We start from the raw sequence: 21588 nt of genomic DNA on the forward strand, positions 1-21588 counted from the left end.
GGGCCCCTGAATGAAATTCCAACCGATGCGAAGTCTAAATATGGTATAAGAAAAATTTTACTTTTGGAAATGCATTTACGATATATTTCTTGTACCATCTGATCAAAAATAATCCGGATTTAAGAAAAAGTAGGGTTCGGTCAATCATCTCCTTTTGGATATTTATTCGACGTCGATTTGATCCATAAAAGATGTTAGTTTATCTTACTGAAAAATTTTCTACTGGGATTGTTTCATTTATTCTCCATTACGCATGCTTGAAGCAAAGAACTATTGTTCACAGATTTAAATACGCTCACGAAAGCGCATACATAGGTATATGGTATACTCAAATATATGGCATATATTTCTATCGAATTGAAGTGATTTTCGAAGTATGCGTTCGACAAGACACGATTTATGTTTTACCAAATATGGCGAATGCAGTGCGTGGTCAACATTTGTGGCCTTTCTTAATTTAGTACTGGTCGAAACTATTTCAATTTAAAAGGTCAAATGTGCTGAAAAAGAGATCGGACACTTAAATCAAAACAAAAGGAAGGGCGATCAAAATAAGAATTGTTCTTTACAAGATTAGTAAAAACATTTTTGACAAACTGAAAGAAATGAAAGGCCGTCAATTAGAGATTGAATAACATTTAATGTCTAACAATCATTTAGTGGCATTTTGAATTTAATTGCATTCGTACAATATATTAAAAATTTTTTTTTTAGTTTTCTTCAAGTCAATAAAGTGACTTATAACGTTTATAAAGCAACTCTTAGAGATATATACTCAAGTTATGATGTTGGTATTTGCCTTCAGGTCTTCAAATTTTCCAATTATGGTTTTGCTTTTAAGCTTGCAGTTCAATTAAATTCAATTGATGAAAATCAAATTTTGACAAGCCAGAAGTGACCAATATTTTGAATAAAATTTAATTTGTCTCTAAAATGCCGCTATTTTGTCAATCTTTGATATTTTTTCGACCATAGGTGATTTTCGGTTTTTTTCCACGTAGAAGGTGCCGGAAGCACTGCAGCAGTGAAGGACCACTTATAACTTCAAAACTTTACTTTTCGTAAAGGAAACTCGGGCTTATTATTTATCGATCTTGTAAGTAAATAATCTCCTGAGAATAAAATTTACTCTAGATATTAGCTATGCTATATTCGATTTATATGATGCATTGACATTTGTTTTTCTTTGCGACCTAACCTAAAAATTTATGTTAAGCGCAACCAGCTTCGCTTCTTTGGAAGTCTTTTCTTCTTGTATAATTTTCTGATAACTCTTCCAAAATGCTTATGTTAGTTATGTTTGTAAGTAACAAGAGAGACAGAGTGCACAAAAACTTACTTCTTGTACTTTGGCAACATGTTGTTACAGAGTATAATAGTTTTATTCACCAAACGGTTGTTGATAACACCTGAAACTAAACGAGATAGAGCGTATACCTACACACTAATAAGTTTAATGTACATATCTCCTAAGCCATTCAAGTTATAATAACCGAATTCGCTCAGGGCAAATATTTTTGACATCCCTACCCATCCCTGGGTGAATTTGTATTACAATATAACCCCACCTATAGCACAAAAATTGGAAAATGGGTGTAGCATCGCTCACCTTTAGGGGAAACCCATATCTCGGGGTCTGCTCGGCCCATTTAATTTCAGTAGGTAATATTATCCTAACATTTCTACATTATAATGCGAAAATGAGCGAAATCAGACAAAAACCACGCCTATTTCCCACAAACACAATTTCAAATATCATCTGATATTCCACTTTCCAATATACAAATCGAAAACCAACCAATGTATCCGGATAAAACGAATAGTGACTTTGACGTGTGCCAACTTATGACCAAATGTTGTTCAAGTCGGAACAAAACTATTCAAGCCACCAGATACCGAATATGTGGACGCCATTCCTATAGTAAACTGTTTACCGAAAATACCGTTTAACCTCTCAGAAATGTTATTGAAATTCGAAAATAATTTTTCCCAGCTTTAATCCTTTCAAGTTGCGAGAGTATAAAATGTTCGGCTACACCCGAACTTAGGGCTTAATTAACATGCTTGTTTTAATTATTATTGATTTGGTCTCTATTTTAAATTTCGCAAAATCTCGCTCAATATTTTTGCAAGAGACCTGCCATGCATTCTACCAGCTACTGGACTGTGAATAAATCTTTCAATGTGGCAAAATAGTGAGTTTATGTTCATACACATATATTTATCTCTATATTGAATTACGCGTCCAGTTTTTGGTTTTTTTGGTGCAACCAAATCTAACGACATACCAAAAGAAGAAGAAGTTGCGTCTGCTTTGGCTCGTTTGCGTCATTATTAATTTGAAAATACATATGTACATATATTTTTATGGTATAAAAAACTTGTAAGCTAATGCCCTTTTAACAAGCAACTGTAAAAAAGCACAGAACATCAACTTTTAAATATCTAACAACATAAAAATTACCTGCTAAGTATGCAGAGCTTGGCATTGTTGCTGCCATCGCATTTTTTTTTTGTTGTTTCTTTTGGAGTCATCAACAACGTCAATTAATTAACAAATAAATAAGCAGCCGCTGTGTCCACAAAAGCATGCAACATCAGTTGCAGCTTCATCAGAGGCACGTACACCAAACACTATAAAACATTTATGCAACAACAGCGTGCAACATGATGACTTCTTAGCGTTTGCTGATTATTTTATTTATCTACAATTTCGTTGATATGTTCTTTTTTTTCAATTTTTTGTTTTTTGTCTTGACGAGATGCGGTAATTTTTAACGCCGACACTTCTAGTTTTTAAGCGCATTTTCAAGCGCAGCGCTGCAACAGCAACTTGGCGAACAAAAGGCCAAAGATGGTCATGCAAATTACCGTAATTGTAGATTTAAAGAATTTTGCCAATTTGTTAAGGCAACTAATAAATCTGTGACTTTTTGCCGCAGCACATGTGGCTATAAGTAAGTGTGTACAATACAATATATATGTGTGCGTGTATATGTACGTGTTTTTTTGCTCATTTTTATGTGTAATCGCCCACTCACAAGCGATATAAATGAATTAATTAGGAACAGCATTCATGAAGCAACTACGAGGTAGGCCAATAAGTCAGTGATACTCACTTACTCTTGCAGGTGTGGTCATGGCCAATCTTTCAGCATTAATAGATTTCCCAAAGCCATATGTATATTTATACAATAACTTGGCATTTTTACTAATCGGTATAAACATACGTTCCAAAAAACTGAGCACGAAGATAATCTAATCTGCTACTGACAAGTTTAGTTCAATTACAAATATAGCCAAGCAGATGTAAGACTTTTCCAATACCTTTCATTTGATACTAATATTGTAAAATAACAATTTATTATATGTTAATTAATTTATAATTTTTGATTAAGTGGCAACCCTTTTCGAATATATGTATTTCCGTGCGAATAATTTCTTTACCTTGGTTTGTTAATTTTATTGTGATAATTTATTTATTTTATGCATTTGACTGAGTAAAAAAATTTCAAAAAAGTGGCAGCACTTCACGAAATCATATTTGACTGAATAACCCATTTACTTTATTAATAACATTTTTAATATTATTTTATCTGTTCAACTTTATTGATATCAAATTTTGAAAAAGGTGGCAGCCTTCTTCCAAAAAAAACATTGTCTCTAGAAGACTTTTAAAACTGTTTGTAGAATTTCTATATCTTATATATATTTTTTTTTCTTTAAGGTTTAAAACATCTGGCAACCTTCTGAGCTTTTTGTTTGTAAACCATCCGAGTACTACAACGAAGAATTCCAAATCATTCAAATCGTTCCGAGTAGAAATTTCCAAATCAAAAAACTCCACATATTTTCCTCTTCGGTTATGACCTTTAGTTCAGGCAGGAAACCTCTTTTTGTCGTAGAAATTTCCAAATCAAAAAACTTCACATATTTTCCTCTTCGGTTATGACCTTTAGTTCAGGCAGGAAACCTCTTTTTGTCGGCTCTATTTAGTCATGGGACGCTCTCGAATCAAATACTTGAGTTTCAGGTACATTCCAGTTAGAAATATATACCCAAAAACCAGAGTCAAGGAAAATCTTTTTCCCTAAGAGAATATTTTTTTCCTAAAGGAGAAGGCAAAAGGGTGACTAAAATTATAAAGTGGAAGAGATTGACGAGCGTTTAAATGTTTATCGCCAGACTTTGACTTGTTTTTCTCAATTTCGGTTAATTTTTAGTGCGCTGTGAGTTAAGTTCCCTTAATTTAATTATCCATTCGTACTTCTTTTCTTATTTTTCCCCCCTTTATATGTGAATTTTCACCTAACTTAACAAACCACCCTCTGGTATGAAATTCCCAAATGTAATGACTGAAGTCAGCCACAGCCAACATGCAACCACACAAAATACCATACGAGCATCTTGCAACAGCTGTAGAAGTGTGTCGCCAATGTTTCCATTGTGTTCAGCTCTGATTCATTTGTCGTCAGCTAAGTCTACGAGTTTAACATCAAATTACCCTCCACGTATGTAATTCCCCTCCTACGATAAATCGGTAAATATTTAAGCATTTTTTAATGGTAACAGTGGCAGGCTTTGTGTGAGCAATACGCTTTCAAATGATGGGAAAATTCGGTGAGCATAAAAAAGATAAGCAAATACAAAAACCAACAGAACTTGAATTAAACAAGAAGATACTCACATCAACTAGCAGTTAAATGTCAAGTGAACTTGCTTAGTAACCACTAAAAAAAGAATGAAAATTAAACAAGCAGAGCTTTGATTGGTAAGAAGCCCGCGGATTAAATGACACTGAATGGATGGTTTAACTGTCTGTTGGTGCAGGCGTCCCGACTCCGTCATCCAAGTGTAGTTCAGATTTGACTACTTACGAAAAAAGAATTATCGGTGGATTAACGAAGTGATGTTGCTTAGCAGAGATTTAAAAGCAATCAAAAAGTTGGTAATAGAGGAATTGTTACTTAAAGTGAGTAGTATTGCTATACCAATAGTTTCTTCTTTCCTGGTGAAAGCGAAAATGATTGTATGTATATTTCGCTAAATCCTTGTTTAAGCTTCTACACCTATATTTGTCTCCACATTTTCATACAAATTCGAGCGATCAAGTTTTATACGAAACGATACGATTGGTTTATACGAAAATTTGTAGAAATACTCTCCGAGCCTTACCTTTGTCTACCACATATTATATAGACTTATGTGTGTCGAAGGGTCACAGATGTTTGGGTTCAAGTTTAGATTCAAGTTGAAGTTTAGGTTGTGATTAAGGTTGAGATACAAAATATGAAAGAGAATGAGATTGCGTAACGGAAAGAGATTGTGATTCCAAAAGAGAATGAGATTGAGGTTGAAATTGAGATTGAGACTGAAATTGAGATTGAGACTGAAATTGAGATTAAGATTGTGATTGAGATTGTAATTGAAATTGTGATTGAGATTGGGATTGAGGTTGAGATTAAGATTGAGATTGAAATGAAATTGAGATTGGGATTAAGTTTGATATTGAGATTGTACTTGAGATTGGGATTAAGTTTGCGATCAAGATTGAGATTAACATTGAAAGGAATGTGAATTAGGGTTGAGGTAGCGGTTAAAGTAAGGTTGAGATTTTTCAATAAAAATGTATCCCAAATTTTATTAAAAGAATCACAACACATATTTTCAAATTAATTTGTAAAAATCTTTTTATTTTAAACGCTGTTACCCCAATGATACTCGTGTTACTTTGTTGCATTGTTGCACTCGGCGTATTCAAGTTAAACACATGCCAAAGCAATTATTGCAGCGCAACCAACATTTATTTATTCCTGACTTGTTTTTGTTGCAACGTTGTTTTTCTCAACTTAGATATCTTGCTGTCAGCTACCATTTCATTTGCTTTGACTGCGAGACTCTTCTCTCATCTCGTTGCATTTTCTTTTTACTCTTTTCCTCTGCAACATTTATTTTTGCATCAACAGATTGTTAATGTTGTTTTTATTACAGACGTTTTACAGAAAAAAAAGGCATTTGCCGCAAGTGTCTGCATTTACTGGCCAACTAACCGATTAACTAGCCAGTTAACTCTATCTGCGTCTGTGTGTCTGTATGTTTACTGGCTAGACGAAGAAAATGCGAAGAAATAAAAGTGAAAAGACGCAAAAAGAAAAGAAAAATGAAGATTTTCAGCGAAATTTACAGTTGACTGCAGCGTAGCCGGTCGCTATGGTTGGCTTACTGCCTTGCTTAGCCATATCGAACCGCAAAAGCACCAGCAAAAGAAACAGAGATAACCGCTGGTTAGAAATCGAAAACAAAGCCGTTATTATGCAATTATCACCGAAGCTGGAGTGAAAAAATTTCTATAAAATATGCAACAAATTAGACAACGAAAATATTTGGAGATAAAAAGAATTTAAATTACTATCAACAACTTAAATACATAACAACAACTATCTATATATTTGGGAAAGATGAATTAGTCGATAAGATTATTAAAAGAGTTTCGATAGTTCAAGTTGAATAGCCAGATTAGACAACCAGATGACGTTAATTAGTTAGACTTTAACGCGGTGGAAAAATTGTTTGACGGGGATTGTGTGAAGTTGAGATTGATGTTGAGGTTGCTGTTGAGATTGAGATTGCTGTTGAGATCGAGATTAAGATTGAGATTGAGATTAAGATTTAGATTGAGATTGAGATTGAAATTGAGACTGAGTTTGAGTTTGAGATTGTGATTAAAATAGATATTGAAACTAAGATTAATATTGAGGTTGAAGCCTGATACAATCATTGCGATTGAGATTAGGAATGAGATTGAGATTGATATTTCTGGAGAATATCTTTTAAGTGTGGTCTTTCTTATACTTTACTATTATTAGCTGAGGTACGACTCGTTTGATTTAAGAAATATTTTTATCCCCTATTATCAAGTTACCGACAAATGTTTATATTCCGGCGAGTAGTATATCAAGTATGTAGAATACATCTGCAATACAATTTCGAAAAGTACCATCTCTGATCCCTCATAATTTTCACACGTCAGTTGCAAATGTCAAACCTTCTGGGAATTACCAAATACAGATATTTTAGTACACTTACTTTTATGTAAAGCAATGCTCAATTAATATGATTTATTTCCACATTCATTTGTACAACAACAATTCCCCATAGATATTCTACCACATATTTCTGCCATCTTTAATTGCCTTCTTATTGTACGTTTTATCTGTGTTTTCTTTAATTGCTTGATTTTTTTTCGAACGCTTAAAACGTGGATGCATTGTGTGTTGTTGTTCTTGTTGTTGGTGGTGTTTTTCCTTCTATGAGTTTATTTGTTTAATTGGAACTGTTCGAGTGACCCCGTTTGCCAAATTGTCAGGCGGTAAATTTATGTTTTTGCCCAGTGCAAACCATTAAAATTTCCAACCATTGCCACAGCTTTGGCAAATGTGCCCGGCTGCACAATGCAACAGTGCAACAGTGCACGCAAAGAAACGTGCCACAGACGCAACAGACGTCGCAAGGCAAAATATATAGTATTAACTGTGGAGCACTATTTGTTTACTCAACGATAAATGTATGTCTGTTTTTTTGGTAATATGAGAAAAAACGTGTAGCTCTTGCTGTGAAAATGTCAGTAGCTGTGAAGCTGAGAAAAGTTCCCACAAACTTAGAAGTTTTTATTTTTTACTAATTTTTGGGGTAAAGGAGTTGAAAAATGAAAAAAAATGTCACTTTGGCTACACTAAAGCTATAATATCCTTTACAAATACAAAATTTAACTACACAAGAACTTCATTCTGATCGGTCAGTTTGCATGGCAGCTATATGCTATAGAGAGTCCGATCTGAACATTATAATCCAAGATTAAACAGTTATCCTCGTCAATAATCTGTGTAAAATTTCGAGCAGATATATTTTCAAATTAAAAAGTTTCCCCTACAAATGAATTAAATCGGACGGTTTGTATAGCAGCTATACCCTATAGTGTTTCAATATCAGCAGTTTCGTTAGCAGCTTCTTGAAGAAGAAGAAGGACGTATGCAAAATTTCAGCGCGATATCTGAAATATATTGTACACTGTTCAGATAGAGGTATTTCCTACTTTTAAAAAAAAAACACAGAAAATTCAAATTTAATGGAGAATGTTTATTATCCTTCGAAAGAACATTCTTTGACCTTTATTTTTTGAAGAGTACCTCGTTAAAATGTTGGAACAGGAAAAAGTCTAATGGTCTTGAATCAGAGAAAATAATAATTGTTCTAAGTTCTCTGCTTGAATCGCTTCAGGTTGGTCTTCGTCACAGAACAAAATCTGGCTTGAAAACGACGGATCTTCTTGGAACTTTTCAAGAGCCCATAGGGCGAAGCGATTTCGCATGGGTAGGCTAGGCGACTTCAGTTTTTGCACAAGCTGTATTTTGTACTCTTTCAATTTAAAATCTAAAAGTCGCACGGCGCCGAATCAACTCTTCACAGTCGCTACGGCCGCTGTATTTTCTTCCCATCATACTGGACGTCTATTGGGTCGAATATTATCCAATAATGAATGCTGGGTCTTAAGATGGATAATAGTATTGCGAATAGTATGATATTCTTCCATAGATGAGTGGAAAGTCAGTTTTAACAGCTAAATATATGCTTGAGGACTGAATTTTGTCATGGCCTCTTCAAGAAACACTACTTCTTCCCCCTTGTTCCTGTATTTGACTCCCAACTCTTCGATAGTGTGACCTATTTATTTTATTTCATTATCAAAAAACTGTTATAATTACTCCGCAATATCTTTTTCATACGAAATTACTCTCAATCATTATTTGATAATGTCATAAATAACATCGTTTTACAGCATAGTGTATCCAAGTGCGAAAGTAGCAAAATTTTTTAAATATTTGCATTTTTTATTAAAACAAGTTTATTAAACAAATACGCACAAATCAACAATATCAACTTTACATCATGCGACTATTGCAACCAATATGTAATTGCAACTTTTCCTCAATAATTTAAGTCATCATTTAGACAGTTATTTGGTGGCACGTTAATACGTAAATCTGTATGTATGTCAAGCGATAAACAAGTAAATAAGTGTGCCGGCTATATTTGCAACATTCAACGAAAGTGGATCAATATGCGAGTGGCTTCGATGGTGACTAACGATTGCGCAGACACGCGGTTGTATTGACACCTAAGAGCTGACAATATATATTAGTCTTACATATACAATAAATATGCAATATGTAAGTATGTGATGCGATAGGTGCCTTAAAAAATACAAAACTTTGTGTGAAAATTCGATTGATTGACTGAAGAGGTAGTAGTCTGGTAACTTGGTTTGGAAAAATCGAGTTTTTTTTCGAAAGCACTATATAGTTATTAAGAATACACTGCAAAATCTTTAGAACGAAAATCGAAATATTGACGAAGTTATGCACCTATTCGTTAGCGTCTCTTAGGAGCATGCGCTGACCCGCACGGTAGCTGAAACGGCAATACCTGTTTCTTCCTATATATTTATTTTGAAACTTAGATATATTGATGTTAAAAATGAACAGTCAATGTACGCGCGTTACTTTGTGAGTTAACAACAACAACAAAGTCAACAATTTTTTTATTTTTCAACGAAATTTTTTAATCCAAACAGAATGACAGGCACACAGAATTATAATCTTTTTGATTTTTCTATTTAAGATGTCCTCAAATCACCGGAGCCAGCCACCTCCGTCTCTTTTTAAACGCTAACTTCAGTGCTACGAAACAACAAATTGAAAAAAGAAAAAACAAACAAAAATAGTTTTTTTGTACACTCTGAAATACTATTAATAATATATTACAAAATGTAACTGATTGAATTTTATTTTTTCCGAATAAAATATTCCCAAAAAAGCATTAAAAAAATGCTACTACCTTAACTAACTCATGGTGAAAATTTAGTTGTCACCATATGATTATTAAAAGATTTTTGTTTAGGTAAATCAGGCTAATTTCATCAATTTCTGAAGAAATATACTTTTATGGCTCCCTATCCAATCACCTCCGAACTCTTCATTCCGATTAAGAGTCCTTCACTATTTGCTAGTAAAATGATATTTTGATTGTTTAACTGCGAGTGTTCAATAGAAAAACTAAAAATTTCTTGCATCGAAACAAATCGAGATTAGCGAGACTATAATAATTGGGTTTAAATTTGAATAGCTAAATAGCTACGATGACGCCAGATGTTGTATATACACCATTTTTCCTCAGTTGTAAGAATACGTAAGGCATTAATACTCCTGATATCTCACGCATCACAACTTAGATCGAAAGTGACAAACGGTCAAGCTGAAGGTCAAGGAGTTTAACAAGTTGAGCGCCAGACGAAAATCTTTCATTTTTTCCTAAACCTATAGACCTAATATTTATACCGTAAACAGTGTATATTAAGTTTGCGAAGATGTTTGTAACACCCCATCAGAAACCGTATAAAGTATATATATAATAGGGTACTTTTTTCAACATTTTTTTTTTTGGTCTCATCGTGAAATTTTGTTGGAAATACCCAAACAATGCCTGAAAGTTTGAGCACTTAATATTAATTTTAAGTACTGTACCAAGGCGTGTAAAAATTTAAACTAGAAAATATACGAAAACTCTGATTTTTTATTTTTACATCTCTATAGTTTAGCGGCATTCCATGGCAACATTTTGATCCAAGTCGAGTTTTCTTCAGAATTGAACGCTCTTCAAAAGTGCCTATTGCAGCCAAGTTGTAACTCTTACGGGGGAGGTAGTACGGGCCGCCAAACCTGATTTTTCCATTAAATTCGTTTGTATAAAAAAAAAGGTGGGATAATAAAAAAAATCGTACGTAGTTTGCAAGATACTGCTACTGTGAAGCAACAGTCTCAAAAAAATCGCAAGATACCTGCTATAGTCTCCGACTATAAAAGTTCTCTGTATTGAAAAATACAATTTCGCCTTTAAAGTTTTACGTGCTGAAGCGGGCTAATCCGAATGCTTCGTCACTACAGCAGATTGGGCCGGAAATTGTTTTGTTCACTATTTTACTGATTTAATAATGTTTTTATGACCCCAAACTACACTTTCAACCAATAAATAACATTTTATAGATTTTTTTTGCAAATACTAAACCTCTTAACCTAACTTAACATACAATCTACAATATTATATCCACAATTAGCTCGTGTTTACAACTTTTTACACAGCAGAGCTCGTAATTAACCGCTCATAAAAGCAAAATGTTGCAAATATCGAAGCGAACATGTCCTCACACTTGCAAATTGTATGTATGTATGTGTGAAAGTACACGCACAGCTAACACCTGCGATACATACTCATGTACACAAACATACAAACTTTCATAGAAAGACATATGTATTGTACAATAAAGAAATTACGAAATCGCGTTAAAATTAGGTTACCAAGTAAGTAAGCGACTTTACTGCTTATTATTATGACCGTTATTGGGCCGCTAGTTGTTGCGATTTTTCATACACACACACACCTACATAAGCGTGAATTCGCCTAGCGGGTAATTTGACTTTTTAATTGATAGATCCAGTTTGTTATGTTCGCCTGTCAACGCTGGCTTATTTTGGCCACAATCGCCTAACTAACGGTGCACGAGCATAAGTGGTGGCGCGCTTGGACTTTGTGAATGGAAGACTTGTGTCAGCGCTGCCAATGTGCTCGGTGCGTCCCAACATCTCGGGCGTTACATATTATCAACAGCCAATATGCGCTCATGTCAATACATTAGCTTATGTAATCGCGTTGAGCGTTATGCTACACCATTCCAATCATAAAAACATACAAATGTGAATGTGTGCTTTAGGATGCATATCTCAGGCTTATTAGAAAATTTGATAAAACATTTTTCAAAGCATTTTCAAAAGTAATCAAAGTTGATTTTGATTAAATGGTTGTCAACTAGTTGGTTGATGGAAAAAAACTACCAGCACCTTGCCTATTTTTAGCTACCACGCATGTAATTGAAAGCTGGCAAAACCTTTACACAATTTATTCTACCGCGTTGCGTATACGCCACGGTGTGCCGCGCCCAAATGAATGCTGGCGCTTGCACGGCGCTAACACACACACGCACACATTCACACACTTATTGTGCTGATCAAATGATTAAAGACCAAAAATTGTTATTTTAATTACCGCAAAATAAAAATAAAAAATTTTAATCTATAAAAATAATTCTGAAAAAAAATTTAAGCCAAAATTAAAAAAAAAAAAAAATTTGAGAAACTGCGAAAAATCCCCAATGAAAAAAACACAAAAGTTTTGAAATGTAATTTTTCTTGTGTTCCATGAGAACAAGTCTCTGCGGTGTGACTTACGCAGTTCAAGGATATAATGGTCACATTCGTGTAGTCTTGCGATACGCAAATTATGATTTGACGCTCTAGATAGTGTTACAGGCAACTGCAGAATTCGAAAAGTTTTTTTTAGCACAAAATTAATATGTGTAAGCCAATTTACACATCGAACCAATTTATTTTGTAGTTTTTAGAATGTTGCACTTACTTTTTTACACAAGCATTAACCTGTTCTATATATATACATACTTGTATAACATATTTTAAATACATATATAAATATGTACAAAACTTTACTGTGCGTTTTTTCGCACGCCGCCCAAAAGTGATCTACGGTTTGTCATGATCAATTCGACATACAACTGACAGGTGGGACGGCTATCGCGTGGTTTTTTAGTGGCTAATCCTCTGGTTGTTGTAATTGGTCATTTTTCGGTTTCAACAACAAGCGCACAGTAGAGAAAATTGTTAATATAGTGAAAATTGATATATATGATAGAACATTATATTGCTAGTTTCATAGTATTGAAGTATATCAATAGCAATATCTATTCCCATTTTTTATGCTTTGGATATTGCTTATGTCCAAAACTGATCTCCTTATTTTGAAATCAAAAATTTTTTACCAGATATATGAAGTTTGAAATATTTTAGTGATCCTGCTATCGTTTTTAACCAGAATGCTTGGAGTTTTTAAATTTTTATTTACACTTTATCCAGCTGAAAACAAATATCAGGTGCTTATTTTCATACTAATTGTTAATAACTGTATTCCAGCTGTAAAGGAAGTCGAAAATTATTATTTTTTGCAAGTCCACTTTTTATTTACTGGGATTTATCATTAAGAGAAAGCTTGTCCTTCTTTTACATTTAAAGAACCACAATGTTTTGAAATGCTGAGAGAATAACCGATATATCACAGAGAAATAGAAGTTAAACGACCCATAAGAAACCACGGAAAACCCATAAATTTTCACTCCATATATTATATGTAAATGAGCATTAAAGACTATCCTGCTTTATTATAGTAAAAATTACTTCTTAAGAAATATTTCACCTATATTCAATGCGGAACCTTGACAAGTGATGAAACAAACAAACCGTTGGTATAAATAAATTATTTGCATAATCGAATTGCTGACAGTACAGGTTCGGTTCACCGGCCACGACCGTTTCGGTGGCGAAATTCGACAACCTCCATTATTTTATCGATTTTCGGCAATCGACCTTTCAGAGAAATCGAAGGCCAAATTGAAAAGGATTGGCTGTTGTAGTATTAGGACCATAAACACTATTAAAATTTTCTTCTTTAAAATATGGCGCAATCACAAAACTGTCTGATAAGCTTTTTTAGTATGTAATCTGATCTTTCTAAAATCATATAGCGAATTAAATCAAAAATTAATATGGTAAACCCAAAAATTGTTTAACCAAATAAATCCCTTAGCAAACTATAAAAAAAATGCATCAGCAATTATTAACAAATCGACCAAATATACCCACTGTGCAGCAACTTCATTATCGCCATTGCCATTTTGTTTTCGAATCACCCGCGTCAATCGGTCCGCAGTGAATGCTGCTGTCACAAATCGGATTATTTCTGTCAAGCTTTTGACATGGGTGTGTTGCAGCGGATTTACGCATGCGTGGTAAGTGGGCGTCGATACAGGCAAAGAAAAATTGGTCATTTAATTGCATAGGAGTACATGAAATATTGTATAGTGCAACTTTTAATATTTAATTACATTGCGTTGGTAATTGCAGTAAAAAAATTGCCAAATTCCTTTGAGTTTGCTCAAACGCGTTTATTATTATTTATAGATTTAATTATACAAAATTGCAATAATTGGTCAAAAAATTCAGTTGATAGTCAAGAACTTAATTTTGGTCTAAATCAACATTAAAGATTATGATAGGTGTGTATCTTGATTTTAAGCAAACAAATAAACATAAAATTTGAAAGCCTTCTGCTACCGACTGATAAAGTTGTGAGAAGCTTTTTCATGGTAAAAATGAATTGAGGCCTCCCTTTTCTGCCAAGAAGCATAGCAGTCGGTTAATAGAAATACTAATTTTTCTGATATTGGTCAGAAACTGAAATCGAATACAGATGCAGTGAGCCTCTAACAACTACACTACCTTGTTGGCCTCTATTAGATCAATAGAAAAATTAAAATACGGCAGGTACTTCCAAAACTGAGCCAATTAGAGCCCACTTTACGAACCATTCAAATCGAAAAAAGGGAAAACTTTAACTTCGGCTGTATCGCAGCTATTTATTATATAATAGCCTTTATAGATAAATTTCTTATGATATAAAAGGGTATAAAATAATATTTATGTTGATTTTGATTACTCATATTATTATCTCGGATAATAAACCGTGCCAAATTTCGTGAATATATTTGGTCAAAAAAGTTTGCCATGGAAGGACTTGATTTTGATCAATCAGCTTGTATGGCAGCTATATCCCATAGAGCTCCGATATCGGCGATTCCGGCAAATGTGCAGTTTCTTTGTGAGAAAAAGGCGTTTTCAAAATTTCAGATCAAGATTTCAAAAACTGAGGTATTAGTTTGCGTATACATATACAGACATACAAATCAGGTTATGGCAAAATCGACTCAACTCATCACGCTGATTATAAGATTATATAGTCTTCGCCTTATCGAAAATCATTTAGCTCCGAATCAACAGATAAGCTTCATTATTACCTCTTACATTACTTAGTTCTTTAATTAAAGTTTTTTAATGGAACGTTTCTCAGGATATGATCAAATATATAAATATATATAAATACTGACAGTGTCAGATACTTGAACGAGACTTTCTAGGCAATATGGGTGTTGCAATGTAAATATATATATGCTTCGGACTTCCTCAGAAATGACACCGAGTATTGACTTCCTTTAAAGAAAGTAATCACTTCACACATTAAAGCCTGAAAGATGTCTAACTGTGATCATTTAAAAGCAATATCTAGTTTTAAAAGTCTGGACGGCAATTAACAAAATCCTTTCTCCATTTTAGTCTGCGTTTGGCTATTTTAATTTTTTTTTGGTACCTCGAAATCAGTGAGTGTGTTCAAAAGTGAAAATAATATCAATAGCAAAACCTTTTAGAAGATTTTCAGAGGTGTAGAGTCCCTAAATGTTTTCCTACTTAAATTAGGGGTCAACAGATAGGTGGTTTAGATTAAACAACGTGATCATTATGGAACTATTTTTATGACACCGAACAAACAAAATAACAAAGTGTAGAATTAGTAAACATTTATCGAGAAAAACGAAGTTATGTTGAAAAAATATCGTGGTTTTAAAATATTATTCACAAAATACTTATGTATATACTTAATTATTAATAATCTTCACCATCCTCCTCTAAAGAATGCTCATCGGCATCATATTCCTCGTGTTCATCATGTTCGTCGCCATCTTCGTCTGCATCACCTTTCCCCTCATATTCATCCTCATCATCATACGCTTCCACGCGCTTTCCTTTATTCACTTTATGCTCTTCATAATCCTCGGTTTCACCATCCTGCTCGTCCTCATAGTAAACGGTATCATTATTTTGTATAACGGGATGTTGCACCACAAACGGAAAGTATCGTAACGGGGGAGGAGTCGTCGGTGGAGGATTTTGTAAAGGCGTATACGACACTGGCTGATGACCGTGTACCGTTGTGCCAAGGCCGTTCGACGTAACCTCGGCTTGAAACCCGTTCTCGTGATCCGCCGTATATTTGACCACACGCAAATTGCCATCTGGATCCACAACGCTGCTCACAAGGATTTGATTTATTTTTAAGTTTTTGTCCGGTGCGTGTGACAAAAAAAAGAAAGAAGTGAAGGTATAATAAATACCCGTTCTCACGCAAACCAAAATAAATCAATTCAATGCTGATAAACTAGTTAGCTTGCCGAACGCTATGCACCTACCTGTACGAACCCCATACCGCATCGCCGTCGCGAGTCTCTTGACGATTCTGCAATAGACGCGCCTGTGCATCTTCTACGCCATAGGCGAATTCGTAGGCCGGTTTGGCAATAAAGTCCACACGCGCTCCACCACCGCCGCCACCAACACCGACGCCGCTGTCCACCAGCCCATCATGTACGATTATCTTCTGCTCTGGTCCGGTAACCGGACCAGAAAAACGCGTATATGAGTAACCTACTGCCTGACAAACAGATGGCATCGCCGCCAACAACAACACTACAAGTGACAGTGTAGCGAAACACGCAATCGGCGGCAATAGTAGACGCATCTGCAGACGTTGTGGCATCACAACAATGCGGAACTGGAAATTCGACATTTCGCCAAACAAAAACTCCAAATATTTTTGTTGCAATTTGTGTTGTTTTTTCTTCAACTTCGGTGTTTGCTGCTGATATTCGTTCATCTTTCTATTGGCATGCGTCGTTGTTGTTGTTGTCTTTTCTGGTGCGTGGCACAGCGCTGCGTTCACAATCGTTGTCGCTCTTTGCATTTCGCAGTGCGAAGTGGAAAAATTTCGATTACTGACACTTTTCGCAGTTTACTTTGCCACATCAATTTAAAGCGCTACTGTTTATTGATAGGCCTTCACTTGTGGTATGTAAATGTAGCTTTGGCTCTTCACAACTTCATGTTAAATTCTGCACTCTTCTGAATGAGGTTCAAGCAAACTAAACGCGCCGTTTCACACTTTTTCCTTATTTATAAGATACGTTTGGTACATTCAGGAAGTTGTGACACTTTTCGTTTTTTTTTTTCTGAATTTTATTTCAAATACCGCAAGAAATTTACTAATAATTGAAATCGCATGCCTCGCTGATCAATATTGGAAGCTCAGCTTGCTTATTATTAAACACACTTCCAGTTTCCAAGGAAATAACATGGATACAAGGGGAGTTTGCGGTAAACCGAAGCTCTAAAATTGTCATTCGCTGTGACTAAGTAGGCTGAGAGCATGACTGCCACACATCTTTTTACGAGTTCAAGTCTCAGTAGGATTATAGAAAAAATGTGTTATGCTGATTGCTCTTTATATATATAGATCTCGCATGGCTTATTTAAAATCATCTGCGACAATGATGAACTCATACCAAGTTTTAACGACCGACTACCAAAACAGTTATAATGGTGTGTAAAAGGGTAGGTTTTGCAAAGCATAGCATCAGTCAATAAGCCCTTGATCGTAGATTTTCATCGTCCAATCTTCAAATCATTTACGGTTTATGTCTGTATAGACGAAATTGTCTATAAAGTGATATCTGAACCTGAATACAAAAAACTCGTGCTTTTTTGATGACAACAGAAGTTTCATCTTATATTCGTAAACCCAATGAGCTAAGTGTATATATTATATAGAACATTCGTATAATGCTTTGAACTTACTAAAAGTGTTTTCCGGTGTTTCTTCTCATCTTGAAGTCGGGTGCCAGAAGCAACCATGCAACTATTCGAGCCCCAGCAGAAGTCACGATCAGTCTCAACACCCGGCAAGAAGTTCTGTTAAGAAACAAAATTTTCGTATCATCTTTCAAACTTTTTCATAATTGCTTTCCACGAACTGAAAATTTAGTGCAAATAACGTTCTCAGTTGCACTCTGGAAGAATAGAAACCACATATAAGCTGACTGATATTTAACGATAGCATGTATATTTTTAAGTATTTAACACAAATAATTTTTCAGCAAAAGTTTATAAACAAACTGAGCTTCCGATTCGTCACATTTATTAATGAAGAATAATAATTTTGCTAACTGCAAAAACTTTGAAGTGATAAACCTTTAAAGAGGAATTTCATTTAACTCTTTATGCACATATGAATGCATATGCATATATGTATGTGCAATGAGCCCACTATTAATTGTAAGTACATACAATTAAGCTTCGTAGGCGATACACCGAACAACTTTGAACTCCGCCGTTTTTTTCCTAATTTAAGTAATACCAACTCTTTAAACCGGTCAGCATGCCGCAAGAGTCTTCAAACGAACGTTGCTGTCATAAAAATAACATAAAAATCAAAATAAAAGAATAAGTATGTATAAAAATATAAATACTGCAAACTGCAATGTCACAAAGGTCACATGCTCACAGTTGAGTGATGATTGTTACTGCCACCATAGCATGTACCTATGTTGATATGGGTAGGCATTAGAATACCCATTAGTGAAAAGCAAAAATAATAAAATGATTGGTAGAGCTAAATAGTACCATGGTACCATTTCTTTCAAACTTAGTCTCGACTAAATATCTATCCAAATCACTGCAGTGTGTTCTAAGCGGAGAACAAGGAATGCATTTTAGATAAGCAAGCGGCTTTGATATCACTGAAGTCTCTATGGGATTCATTGAAGTTGGTGAAAGAATTTCTTGATCTATTTGTGTAACTAACATCCCATTTCACGATAAACCTGCAAAGGGTTCCAGGACAGAATAATATTACAGGTAACTACGAAGCAGATGAACTAGCCAGATCATTTCGATAAAGAGGGAATATATACGCCTCTACAACTTATAGACATTTAATCGGCAAACATGTTCAATCCCTAACTTGTCCAACAAGCAGATTAACCTGTTATGAATGGAATATGGGCCGCGCATAATTGCTATTGAAATTTAAAAGGAATGATATATGAACCCTAGAAGGAGTGCTAACAGGTCACTGTTGTATTGGAAGACACGTCAGCATACTGGGGATACCATACAACGATTACTGTAGAAGCTGCCAAGAGTTAGAAGAAAAAATATTCTCTGCGGATGCAAGGTTTTGTATAGGAATAGAAACGCAGCTACATACCATTCCCGGTTTTTGACAATGTCTCAGTTGATGCATATACGAAGTGAGGTGTGTTCAGAAAATATCGGAAATTTTTTAAAAGGTATTAAAAAGCTCACATTTCATTGCTTATTCGTGGATTCTTGGCCAAAAACGATACTGTAACGATTTCCCAGCCTGCATATTCGCCAGACATGGCTCTAATATAGACGAATGAATATATATATTTTTTTTCAAATAACTAAAACCGATTATTTTTTGAACACACTGAACTTTTCCATTTGATGAACTTTGTCAAAACCATAGGATTTTTCAGAGAGAACATGGTAGTGTGAGAGAATTTAAGTTCCATTGGTTTCACAATTGGCCTCCTAAAAGAGTAAAGTAACATTGGGAAAGACTTCTGGGCAGTCCAGTTAATGAGATGAGTGCACTCTAACAAGATGTGAGTGTTTAAGTTTTAAGTAGTTAAGTAGTTTTAAAAGTATCATTGGATCCAAATCTGAGTATCAGCGCTTTCATAATACTTCATGAATAAGAAGTAAAAGCAACAGTACTTTTTTATTCTTTTTCAACAGTATAGTCTATTTCATTCTTTTATTTATATTACTTAAAATTTTTTCCAAAAATTTTTTTCTTCACCTTTGGAAATCTACTTTTTTCCTTGGTATGATGATGGTATGAATTAACTGTTCCAGACAAACAGCGGTTTTTTCTGCTCGATTCCCTTTGGTTACTGAAATACCTTTTCAGTTTTTAAACCACTAATAGGGCGTAGTGCTAATCATTTAAAAGATATAACAGAGTCAAATATCTTATTATAAAAATAGAAATAAATAGTTAAGGGTACTTAACTATTCTAAACTCATAGCGTGATTTTTCCGGCAGGTGTTCCGGTATTTAAGCATTTTTGCACGGCCACCTACTGTAATCGTCGGGGCTGCCGCTTTTGACCTTTTGTGTGGTTATTTAAATGCTTCAAAATTTACCGAAATGTTGTGGCTAAAATTTGCACCGCCAGCTGTGCGATGTTGTACGCTGAGACCGCACTGCAACATTATCTTACGCAAATTGGTATTTACGGTAGCGCTGTGGGCTGCTGATGAAGCTGTACTTTAAACTGTGGGAACGCACTTTTGCGTTTGGCGATTAACTAAGAGTCGTAGGAGGGGAATATAATTTGCTGTAGATATTACACATTCGTATGCTAGATAGAATGGTTAAACTGGTGGGCGTTTGATAATTTGTGATGTGGTTGGCAATGTGGTCAATTTTGGTAACATGTGAACGATTGAAATACCATAAATATATTTATTTGATTTTCTATACTATATTTATTAATAATATTTCTTAAACTTGTTGACTTCAATTGACAACCGCAATGGCCATATTTGCATTACAAATTCTGACAGCTACACGACAAAGTCATAAATAAATGGCTCGCAAATCAGAAGTCGCTCCAAACTCCTGACTAAGCATAAAAATTATAAGAAAATAAAAATTTTAATTAAAAAATCCAATTGCAACTAAGTCTGCTTGCATCACAACCGAAAGAAATGAAATCAACTTGAATTGTTTGTGACACATTACAACTGAACACACGCTGAGCGCGGCAAGATGTCATGCAACAAACGTCGCACCGACATCACGTGGCGCTTACAAGCAACGATACATATTACCGCACCGAGCTCACTATCCGCTAAGCTGGTAAAAGCCAGTTCTGTATGCCGTGTCACCCAGCTTCGCTAATAGTTATTTAGGTTCACCATTTTTTTTCCAACACGAATTGGGTCTTGACGTCCAAAGAATCGCCGACAAGCATTACAATTCCGCCAACATCTATGTGTGGCATCTAGCAAATATGCTTAGTCTCCGTGCAATTCATAGAAATTTATTTTGCATTCGATAAATCACAAAGATATACGAAATACTTTGCGCTACGATTATGTAATGCCGCAAGACCACATGCAACACCACGTAGCCACTTACATTTACTTAGCGGCGGTGCTAATGTGCGCTTAGCCGGCCAGTCGTCCAGGCAATTGTTTCGAATCTCTTATTCTCCCTTTTGGTTTATGCACCCATTTGCGTCTCAAATTTTCTTACTTTCTGTCAGTCGGTCAGACAAACTTTGTTGCCTCGTTAGCATGCAACGGCGGCGGTTTGTGGTGGCAATGATCGTCACAGGCACAGTGGTGTGTTGTTGGGAGGAGTTTACATAAAATGCAAGTGACCTACTTTTGACTGAGCAAAAGTGTTAGAACAATATATTTCATAATGTGTTCGACATATCTAGGCATCGAACTGGGTTTCAAGCTTTATTAAGAATGTGACTACAAATAAGTTTTTCGTTTCCATGATAGTTGGGTTTACGTAACCGGAACAGACCTGAATTTTTATTAAGCCAAGGACTCGGAGACATTCCACAAAATTAGTTGGATATATATAGGGATTCCAATTGGTAAACTGCATTAAAAGGAACCAGTGGACAAAGGTTTA

General features: G+C 34.9%; 1 protein-coding gene across 1 annotated transcript; it reads right to left on the minus strand.

Annotated features, from left to right (window-relative positions):
• Window positions 1-15632: 15632 nt before the first annotated feature.
• LOC106627941 (uncharacterized) lies at window positions 15633-17128 on the minus strand. Its single transcript, XM_014248280.3, has 2 exons — window positions 16259-17128; window positions 15633-16098 (listed from the first exon to the last, which is right to left on the minus strand). The coding sequence occupies exons 1-2, from the start codon at window positions 16807-16809 to the stop codon at window positions 15675-15677; spliced, it is 975 nt and encodes a 324-aa protein (XP_014103755.2). The 5' UTR covers window positions 16810-17128; the 3' UTR covers window positions 15633-15674.
• Window positions 17129-21588: the final 4460 nt, after the last annotated feature.

Source organism: Bactrocera oleae, chromosome 6 (genome assembly GCF_042242935.1).
Source record: "Bactrocera oleae isolate idBacOlea1 chromosome 6, idBacOlea1, whole genome shotgun sequence".
In the NCBI taxonomy this organism is placed as follows: domain Eukaryota; kingdom Metazoa; phylum Arthropoda; class Insecta; order Diptera; family Tephritidae; genus Bactrocera; species Bactrocera oleae.

What these genes read in the sequence shown, in the direction of transcription:
- LOC106627941 (XM_014248280.3), bottom strand. Translation starts at nt 16,809, where the DNA reads ATGCAAAGAGCGACAACGATTGTGAACGCAGCGCTGTGCCACGCACCA. An exon ending in GCGGTATGGGGTTCGTACAG is followed by an intron (nt 16,099 to 16,258) that starts GTAGGTGCATAG and finishes CCTTGTGAGCAG; the next exon opens with CGTTGTGGATCCAGATGGCA.